This window comes from Melospiza georgiana, chromosome 15 (assembly GCF_028018845.1).
Source record: "Melospiza georgiana isolate bMelGeo1 chromosome 15, bMelGeo1.pri, whole genome shotgun sequence".
Taxonomy (NCBI): Eukaryota; Metazoa; Chordata; class Aves; order Passeriformes; family Passerellidae; genus Melospiza; species Melospiza georgiana.
In genome coordinates, this window is record NC_080444.1 from 10902076 (window position 1) to 10912812 (window position 10737).

The 10737-nt window shown below is 49.4% G+C and overlaps 1 protein-coding gene across 2 annotated transcripts; it reads right to left on the minus strand.

The window, feature by feature from the left end:
* Positions 1-1539: 1539 nt before the first annotated feature.
* Positions 1540-8350, minus strand: IRF1 (interferon regulatory factor 1). Of its 2 annotated transcripts, XM_058034827.1 has the most exons (10): positions 8299-8350; positions 7085-7176; positions 6029-6128; positions 5664-5840; positions 5304-5353; positions 5042-5177; positions 4745-4870; positions 4113-4156; positions 3166-3301; positions 1540-2617 (listed from the first exon to the last, which is right to left on the minus strand). In XM_058034827.1, exons 2-10 carry the CDS (start codon positions 7169-7171, stop codon positions 2520-2522), a joined length of 954 nt encoding a protein of 317 aa, XP_057890810.1. In that variant the 5' UTR covers positions 7172-7176; positions 8299-8350; the 3' UTR covers positions 1540-2519. The 2 variants fall into 2 exon arrangements, with proteins under 2 accessions (XP_057890810.1, XP_057890811.1); XM_058034828.1 differs by lacking the exon at positions 4113-4156 and having other exon boundaries at positions 2528-2617.
* Between the last annotated feature and the right edge of the window lie 2387 nt (positions 8351-10737).

The window sequence follows — 10737 nt, forward strand, 5'->3', positions numbered from 1 at the left end:
CCCAGGGCTGGAGGTGGCTCTGGGCCTGCAGCCCCACGTTCTTTCCCTGCTAGGATCTGCTGCTGCTGCAGCTGGCCAGGACACAAATCTGGTCATGGAATCATGGAATCATCAAATGCTTTGGGCTGGAAGGGACCCTAAAGATCATTTTTCTCCAACCTGCCATGGCCAAGGACACCTTTCATTATCCCAGGCTGCTCCAAGCCCCTCTCAGCCTGGCCTTGAGCACTCCCAGGGATGGGGCAGCCACAGCTGCCCTGGACAGCCTGTGCCAGGGCCTCAGCACGCTCCAGGGCCAGGAATTCCTTACCAGGGTCTATTCAGTCCAACCCTACCCTGTGTCAGTCTGTAGCCATGTCCCTTGTCCTGTCACTGCCTGCCCAGGTTAAAAGTTGCTCTCTGTCTCTTTTATAAGCTCACTTTAAACACTGGAAGGCTGAGACTCTGGTGGGTGATTGCTTTGCTCATGCACAAAATGTTCCTGCTCTAGACCTGCAGGATTTTAGGTGTGTGTGATTTGAGGCAGCCCAGGGGCTCAGGGATTCCCAACACAGGGACCTTCAGGCAGGGAGTGTGGCAGCTCTGGGGGACAGCACGGTCCCAGCCACCCTCCCAGGCTCCTGCAGGGCCTGCCTGAGCTCACCAGGAGCTGCTCTGTGCCCAAGGTGCCTCCTGGGCTGCCAGGGAGGGCTGGTTAATGATTCACATGACAAGGGACCTCCCCAGGCTGCCCCTGCACCTCACTGGGCTGGATTTGAGACCCATGACCTGGCACTCAGTTTTCCCTCTTCCCTCAGTGAGCTCTCATCTGTCCCTGCCCTGCAGGTCAGTGCAGCAAAGCCTGTGCCAAGGCAGTAGGAAATGTCCTCTTTGTTCCAGCCCCTTGGGCTGGGTCTTCCTCTCCTGCAGCCCAATATTCTCCTTGGCTCAGGCCCAGAAAATGAAGTTATTTCCCCAGAGCCAGCAGAGCAGAGGGGGTTTCCAGGCAGTCAGTGCCTGTGGCTCTCACACACTGCCTCAGCCTCACTTGTATCAAGGCACACGTGATGCAATGATGTTAGACCCTTACAGCATGAAATACAGCAAATGAATCAAATATTCAGGGGAAAACCAGCTTGCTTTCCCCTTGCCTTCTGAATTGTGCCTGTGCTCTCTTTTTAGGCAGACCTGAGGTCTTTAACTAGGCCTTCACTGCTGCTCTGGTACCAAAGCCAGTGGTTCTGCTGATAGAACATCCACAGCAGGACTTGCTGTGCAGGACTTTTCAGCACAGCCTTGCTCTGAGTCAGGTCTGAGCTGCAGATGATGGCAAGCACAAACCAACCACCAGCACCAGGGCTCCCCTTCCCTGCCACGTGGGATTCCACCCACCAGCTGCACTTGGAAGAGGCTGGGGGGGTAGAGCCAACTAAATTCTTTGTGCTTTCATGAGTCATGAAAAAACCCCTCCAACTGTCTCAACAGTGCATCTGTTTGGGTGTTTTCAAGGAAGCTGGAATGCATCCTCAGAGCTCTTCCATGAGAAAAAGTAAACATGTCATATATAAAACATTTTATTAAACAACATTTTATACAACACTTTATATACAAAAATAAAATGTACATGAAAAATAATCTTTTCCAGCTTAGTGATTTGATTCCTATCTATTACACACACACACACACATTAGAACCTCTTCCATCCAGCACTTGCCTGCATATGCTGATCCAGAGGATCTGTGGGATGTTACAGCTTGTGTGCAGCACTGGAGGAATCCCCACAGAGTGCCAGAAGGAATCTACAAAAGGCATGGTAACAATAAAGAGCTCTGCCCCTATCAGTGCAAAATTGTTCCATGCAGCAGCTCTTGAACTCCTCTGGGGAAAGGGATTGGGCATGTCTATGGAGAGAGCATCCTAGGAGTGCACCTGGGGAATGGATAGGTGGAAGCAAAGCCTAAACTGAATCTTCACATTTTAGTGGTCTATTTACAGAGTTGAAGGGTCTGAAAGATGAACTATGTGATGGAGTAAATCAAAGAAGAGATGGCCCATTAGCCTAATTTTTCTCCAGAAGTGTAATGACAGTTAAGCTCAACGTCACCAGTGTTGCACAGGTAAGCAGCAATCAAAACTAACAGTCAGAGACTTGTCTGCAGTGTCTCCTGTAAGCACTCTGTGGGTAAAGTGCTCATCCCAGCACACAGGGGGAGGATGGTAACCTGCTCCCCGGGCCTGTGGCACCCCACCAGGCCAGGCTCCATGGCACAGTGACACCTCCAGCAGCAGCTTCACCTCCAGAGCAGCGAGGTGGGAGCTGCAGCTGAGCACCTTGAGCACCAGAGTCCTGCCAGTGACATGGGCTCCTTGTGAACATTGGTCATGGTGGTTCTCATGCTACCCCTTCCAGGCCTGCAGTTAAACGGAATATAAAAGCCACTTTCCTCCTTCAGTCAGTAACAAAAAAATTTCTTCCATTCTCTCCACACTTGTTGAAGTTTTGATCCAAGAGCAGTTTGTGGTTGGAGGAAGCCAAGGGTTTACAATCCACAGGGAATGACTTGCATGGTTGGCCTCACTGTGTCCAGCCAGGAGAGGTCTAGGTTTTTCTGGTCATAGAATCTGAAATCCATCTCTCCTAGAGAAAAGGAACCAAGAATGGGCACTGAATTAATGCAGCAAGAGCAAAATATATTAAAAATATAAAAGATAAAGATAAAATATAAATATAAAGATAAAAGGTAAAATATATAAAAATATATTAAAAATATAAAATATATCTTAAAAAAAGATATATTAAAAATAAATATCAAAAATGGAAAGATTTGTCCGATGAGACTAAATACTTTAGACTATTCTTTTCCTAAAACACATCAAACACTTTCTATTAAACTGTTTCATTTAAGCTATTGCTAGAGGGACTTCTACAGTTATATTCCAAGGAGTTCCTGAAAGCTGACCTGACTTACACATGTATAACCCTGAAATCTGCAGGCTTTGCTTACTGGAGGTGTTTTTGACCCTTCCTTTTTATCAACAAATTCCTTACAGCCTTCCAACAGTCTGCTTGGGAATCTCAGAGCACAAGGATGGTGAATTCCACCATTTCCTTTGCTGCCTCCCAGTCCGTGCCTTAGCAGCATCCCCCTGTGGCCCTGACTGTCAGGGCCAGCCCAGGAGCTGTACCTGATGTGGTGTCAATGTCCCCATCCTGCTCCCTGTAGCTGTAGGTGCTGCACAGGCTCTGGGTGCCTGTCTCGTTGGTCAGAAAGCCTTTCCCCCCAATGCTGGTGCTGTGCCAGTCCTGGGCTGGTCCAAGCAGCTGCAAGAGAACAAGGAGATGGTAAAAACTGCTCCTTCCTGCTGTGGGTGCAATGGTTACTTGCCATTAATCAGAAGACAGGTAAGCAATAAGATCAAGTTCTATTTTCTCATGCTAAGTTATATAAAACTTGTTTTGTCAGTTAAAAAAAAAAAATTCATGCAAAACAGCAAGGGCTGGAGCACCCTTTCATGTCTTCCTATCTTATCAGTGGTATGAGCGTGACATGTCTGGAAATGCACATTAGGAGCTGAACATGTCAGAAGTGGAGGGAAGGGCAAAACTGAGAAGTCCAGAGGATCATTGCAGACCCTAATACAACAACCTGAGAACAAGGAAATGGCCTCAAGTTGTTCCAAGGGAAGTTTATATTGGGTGTTAGGGAAGAAATTTTCATGGAAAGGATTGTCAAGCATTGGAACAGGCTGTCCAGGGAAGTGGTGGACTCATCATCCCTGGAATTGTTCAAAAAGTGATGATATGGCACCTGAGGACATGGTTTAATGAACAAGGTGGTGGTGCTGAGCTGATGATTGGACATTAATGGTTCTGTGATTCTATGAACCTCTAGTCCTAGCAGTACTCAGTAACTTCCTCTGACTTTCTCATGAAGGGTAAATATTTCCATTGGTGTGTCCTCTCCAGTTCATGTTTGCAAAGCAGCTTTCTTTCTATTTTTAATTTTTCAGGCTTCCTCATTAAGAAAGAGTATGTTCAGCTCACATGAGACTGGATCAGATACCTGCTTCCCTTTCTTGGTACAAACATCAACTTTAGACAACTTTATTCTGACCAGAAAAGCTGCTTTTACCTTAAAAAGATCCTGATTTATTTCCTCTTCATCTTCGTCTGTGACTATTTTGTAAGCACATAAAAAAAAAGGGAAGAAAACATAGATGTCAAGTTTTAGCCCTCTTACTTCTGCTTCTTCACCACAAAACCTGCTTCATATTCTCTTGTCACACAACATGACCACTTTTTATTCACCCCAGACTCCTCACAGCCCTTCATCTTTGATGCTCTTTAACAACTGCATGTGGAGGTGCAGGGCTCCAGCCAGCTCTGATGCCTCCCCAGGGCTCAACAGAGCAGAGCCCACTTGCTGTGGAAGGTGATGGGAGGAAGATGATTTGCACCCACAGTGAAGAATCACTCTGATCTATCCACGTTAATTATTTATTTCAGTGGCAAGCATGGCTACCTCCACCATCTCTGCTGGAGCAGGAGGCATTTCAGACCCATGGGTAGGTGGCATGTGCCAGCTCTTCCCTTCTGCACCCTGGTTGGTTTGCTAACTCTGAATTCCCAAAATCTATCAGGTGAGGGTTGTTTTTTCTACAAGATAGCTCTTGTTTCTCCTGCTGGCCCAGGCACTCCTTCATCCTGCTGCCTTGCCTCCAGCAGAGCAGTGAAAGGCTGGGCTGGGAAAAAGGAAATACTCACCCTCTGAGGAGGAAGCCAGGGGAGACACCTGGAGCTGGTAGAGGTCGTTGGTGCTGTCAGCCATGGTCACCTCCATTGGAGGCCTCCAGTCGCTCAGGGAGCCGCTCACCTCGCAGGAGGACAGGTCTGTGGGAGGCACCAGGGTTGGCACTCACAGGACAGACAGACAGACAGCCCTCCTTCCTCCCTGCCAGGCTGGCACTGCAGCTGCCCCAGCCCCAGGACTCATCTTTGAGTCCACGGGTTTAGCACAAATGGCATTTTCCACCCTGCTCAGCCCTGAACCCTTTGTCTCACCTAAGGTGATGGCTGTGCTCTCCACCTCCACTTCCTGCCCTGCATAGTCGTGAATGGTGTAGCCGCTGTGGTCATCTGGCAGAGGAGTGTTGGTTAAGCTTTCTGCTGACTCTTTCAGCCTTGTCTCTTCATAGCACTGAAAACAAGGGTAAGGCATGAAAGACTTGTCTAAGAACGTGCAAGTTCCCATATGAAACAAGTTAAGAAAGAAAACCACCAAAACCTCTAGCTTCTTAAGCTGCCTCTACAGACACATACATACCTTTCTCTTGCTCTTGTTTCTTGCCTCTCTTGAAGACTTTGACTTCCTTTCTGTGAAATAAAATAAGACAAATGTGAGAAAGGGCTGCACATTTTAGGCAAGTGTGAGCTCTTGCAGCCTTGAAACCTGCTCAGCAAGCTCAACCACTGCCACCACCAGCCAGCCCCCTGACTCCCTGATGCTGCCTTTGGGCATGTTTAAGGAATTTGGGATAAAATGAACTGTTTGTACAAGCTGTTCCCAACAATGCCCGGTGAGCAAGCCCAGCAGCACCAGTGCTACCAACAGGTCAGTCACCCCCTGCTCACACAGAGCAGGACCTTTAAGAGCTGTTTAAGCAGTGGATTGCCAAGGGTTTACCTTTCTTCTGGTGCTTTGTCAAGGGTGGCAGCATCCTGTAAACCCTGACAGCACTGGAGCCCTTGTTGATGCTTTTATCCTTCACTTCTTCAATGTCAGGCAGGGAATTCATGGCACAGCGGAAATTTGCCTTCCAGGTTTTTGGATCAGGATCTTTCTCACCTTCTTTATACCTTCCTATAAATAAGAGATACGTTATGTATTTTAGACTTTCCAGTGCTGGTTTTTCCCACGAAAAGATGCCAACATTCTCCTTTCTGACATACATACGAGTAGTTAATCTAACTACCAGTGTAAGGCAAGGCAAAAGAAAGCCTTGCTCAAGCCAGTCATGTGAGTGATGGGAATGCAAAGGCAGCACCCACCTGTGTGAATGGCCCAGCTCCTGAAAAGGCAGGCATCCTTCTCCATGTCCCAGCCATGCTTAGCTGCATGTTTCCATGGGATTTGGAAGATCCTCTTATCCTGAAATTTAACCAATAGAGTTTTGAATTAAACAGGAAATGTCACATGCCAGTATGGAATAATGGATTTAATAAGAGTTCTCAGGTGCAGTTCAGAAATGTTCTAACACCCCCTACTCTGTATTTTAGAGCAGGAGGGTTATAACTATTGGCATATAACTACAGTGGCTATTTAATCTATATTTTAATTAAATAGCCACGGTTCCATCTATTTTGTTCATGGCATTTAAGGCTTTTTATGATTTCTGAAATTGGGAAAAAAACCCAAAGGTACTACAATACAGTAGAAGTCAGCAATATTATCAATTTTATCTCCAAATAATTTCAATACATTGCATCAAACCTATTAGTATTTCCTAAATAATAGCATTTTTTCTAGATACACTTTGTCAGAGAATCCCCTTTTTAAAGTTGCCCATAAGATCCTGCAGCAATTCTACAAAAAATGTAGCTTGAATCTCCTCTTGGGGTGGATATGGAAACTTCAGAGACTTGGTTCAATAAGCTCAGTGATCTCGACCTGTGCTACACCCTGGTAACAGGGATATGCCTTACAGACCAAAAAATGCAACATTTCTTCCAGGCAGGATCTTAAAAATGGAAGCAACTGGAGTGTAACAGCAGCTGCTTATCTGGAACAGGAGGTGACTTGGCTCAATGAGCAGCAGGAGTTAAAAGAGATTTTGAAGGTTTCTTCATTCTCCAACATACCCAGAATGCTTTCATTGCAATTTATCATTCCCCTCCTGGGAATTTTCTGAGGGAAAAATGGAACTACTCCACTGTGTACCAAGCAGAGCTATCTCTTCTGCAAACAAAAGCTGTTGCTTTTTAAGCATAATGCTGGCAGGTTTTCTCCATGTCTTTTCCTTTATGATCTTGACTCGTGTTTAGCGTCATTTAAGAACAAGGTACACAAGTAGTACTATTAATGATGATAGTACAAAGCAGCCTCACCTTGTTAATCCATATCAGTCCAGGTATTTGATTGGAATCAATCTGCATTTCCAACCACGGCCTCATGCGCATTCTTGACACCGGCATGTTGGCTGTGCAAGGAGTGACAAACAGGTCAAACTCTCATCGCTGTTTTAAGCGCTCTGCAGCGTCGCCCCTCCCATGCCGCCTGTGCTCAGCATCACCACGGTGCTACCCAGAGCCACTTTTCAGAGTCTAAACTCGCTCAGTGCCTCTCAGCCTCTCCGGGAGGGAAGCGCTTCCTGCTCCGCCTGGCTCGGCTCCAAAGCAGGGCTCAGGTTTGGAATTCGGCGGAGGGGCCGATGGCAGCACTGGGTGCTCAGCCCGTGCTGCGTGGGGAGCTCGGCTGGGACCGGTTCCGAGCCCGGTTCCGAGCCGGGTTCCGAGCCCGTTCTGGGTCCCGCCAGCACCGCCACTGGCTGCGGCTGTCCCCCGGCCCTCCAGCCACCGGCACCGGAGCGGCACCGACTGCAAAATCCTCTCCTAAAAAGTTTATCATTAATTAAGTTGCGCAAGGCAGGGGCAGCGGTGCTGCTGCAGGTGGGGACCCCCTGTCCCACCGCGACCCGTCCCGAGCGGCGCCGCGAGCACCGGCCCTCCTGGCGCTCCCTTCGCACAAATAATTTCCTGTTTGCGGTGTTTTCCCAAGACACGCGGCCCAAGATAGCCCCAAGAACACGTTTCTAACTTTCACCAGCAACCCGCTCGGCGGAGTCCCGGAGAGTGCCCGCCCCGGGCCAGGGTATTACCAAGATCTGCCCCGAGCAGCGGGGCTCGGGCCGCCCGCTCCGCTCCGCTCCGCCGGGGCTCAGCGGCCGAGAGGAGCCGAGCCCGGCCCCGCGGCTCCGCACGGACAGCCCGGCCCAGCCCAGCCTGTCCCCGGGGGTTGTGCTGCCCGCTGGAGGATGCGCGGTGCCCACCCCGCCGGCTGCGGGGCAGTGCCCCCGCTCCGCCTGCACAACTGCTCCGCTCGCTGGGGCCGGCGCTGCCGCCTCTCGAGCAGCGGAGCTCAGCGGCGCCGAGCCCCTGGCACCGCTCCCAGGGACCCTGCGGGGCGCCTGCCTTCCCCTGGAGCCTCCGTGCTGCGCACAGCGGGGGCTAAGGGCGGATGGGACAGGGTAGGATAAGATGGGACGGGACAGGATGGGATAGGGTAGATAGAATAAGATGGGATAGGTTGGAGCAGGACCCACCTGCTGTGCCCTGCAGTGCCGAGCTGTGTCTCTCCGGCCGACGCGCACCCTCCGCCCGCCGCCCGGCTCTGGCAGCCGCGGGCCGCGCCCGCGGGTATAACGCGGCGGCTCCGGGATTCCCCGCGCCCGGGCCCGGCCGCCGCCCGGCCAATCCGCGCCGCCGCCAGGGGTGGACGCGCCCGTCATTGGCGGCCGCCGCGGCATCACTTCGGGGAAATCACGCTGTTGTAGCACCAGCGGCTCGGGGGGCGCGGCTCCCCCGCTGCCGGGCCCGGCCCCGCCCGCGCTTCCCCGCCGGATCCAGCGCCGCCCGGGATGCAGCGCCGAGCCCCTGTCCCAACGAGGGAGCCGCTGTCTATCCCGTGGAGCGTTCTAGTCCCTGTCCCACCGGAGGAGGCACTTTCTATCCCATGGAGGGTTCTAGTCTCTGTCCCAACGAGGGAGCCACTGTCTATCCCATGGAGGGTTCTAGTCTCTGTCCCAACGAGGGAGTGAGCCACTGTCTATCCCATGCAGGGATCTAGTTCCTGTCCCACCGGAGGAGCCACTTTCTATCCCATGGAGGGATCTAGTCCCTGTCCCACAGAGATCTCCAGTCCCTGTCCCATGGAGGGACCCAGTCCCCGTTCTCCCAAGGGACCCAGCTCCCGTCCCACAGGGATATCCTGTTCCCTTCCCAGCCCCCTTTTCAGGAAGAGACGGTGGAGTCACCAGAGCAATTCCTGTGCACATCACGGTGCACCTAAACCAGGGACCCGCCTGGCCTCAGCACACCAGCGTCAGAACAAGGGGAATGGCTTCATGCTTAACAGGAGGATAGGTTCTGATTAGATACTAAAAAGAAATTATTGTCTGTGATGGTGGTGACACCCTGCAACAGGTTGCCCAGAGAGGATGTTCTGTCCCTGGAAGTGTTCAAGGATAGCTTGGATGGGCCTTGAAGCAAACTGCTCTGGTGGAAGGTATCCTTATTGCAAGGTGTTGGCACCTTTAAGGTCCCTTCCAATCCAAACCACCCTGTGATTCTGTGATAAATGGTGGCCAGTGGTATTGTCCCCTCTTATCCCTCTTGGAGGAAGCCTGAGGAAGGGAAATGGCAGCATGGCAGAAGGCTACTGAAACCATCAGGATTTCTCTTCAGTCCACTGTAACTACATCACAGGGGGATTCGATTTTCACCCAACGTCTTCAGGGTGCATTCCATTCAGCAGAATATTAGAGCATTTTTAATTACTTCCATAATTTGAAGGAAGGTTTGTAGTCATATGCAACAGGAATTTATACTGGGGAGAGGTACAAAGATACATGGGCAGCTGAGATGGGAGTGTGACACCACCACACTGACTGCCTGCTCTGGCAAGTTTTCTTCTTTTAATATAAAGATAAAAGAAAAGCCCCAGCCTGGTTTTAACTGCAGAGAAACACCCTGTAGGAGTCCCGTGTTTGCTCTTAACTAATGTTTTTTGTCTTCTTGACACACTTAACTTGTGGTGGATCCTCCAGTCGGGTCTTTATGCTGAGAGAGGCACCATCCACCGCCTAGATTTCACTGTAGATAAAGATACAACATATTAGGTAAATTAAAAAATAATCAAAGAAGGAGAGATACTAGGTATTACTAGACAAATAGAAGCCAACATAAACAAAGCCTGAAAAAGATAGAAAATATTTGATGTTTCAGTGTAAATGTCATCTACAAAAATCGTCACACAACCTCTTATACAACATAAATATTGACAAAAAAAGATCATGCTTTTAAGTTACAACCTCCCATGGTTTGCTTTCATTGCTCACCCAGCTTTAGAAAAAATGAATTCTGAGCTTCCTGGTTTCATGGGCCAAGGTCTGCACGCACCAAACGTATCAAACACTTTAAATAACTGAATTTTGAACAGTAACTTTTTTTTTGATCCATTATTTCAGTACTTTTGAGACCCTTTCTGGCTTTTTAGTTTATCTTGTCAGGAATTGACATCAGACAAATAAATTGACCAAGAATAGAAATGCATGAAGGAAAGTTAACAGCCCCACCCCTCAATCTCCTATTTTCCTTGGGTTTAAACCCAGGCAGATCCTACTTAATGACGCCTAATTGACCTTTCTGTGTCCTGTCCCACATCTGCATGGCACGTTTCCATGGGGCAGGGCCTGCCCAGCCTGGCGTGCCTTATGCTTGTTTGTTTTTTTGCTATCTTTCTGCTGAAACAAGGAAATAACTTGTGTCTCCGCAGTGTTATTGAGTGTCAGGCTCCCTCACAGCACTTACAAAGCCTTCTCCTCGTTAAACTGAGTCTTTCCTCTCATTTATCTCACTACACTAACCACCCTTTCAGCAGCTTGCCGCAGGTAACAAGAATATACACTTAAATTTGTCATGTATAAAAGTATAATGAAGGAATAATCTCAGGGAGTCATTACATGGTTGGCCATAAAGCCCTT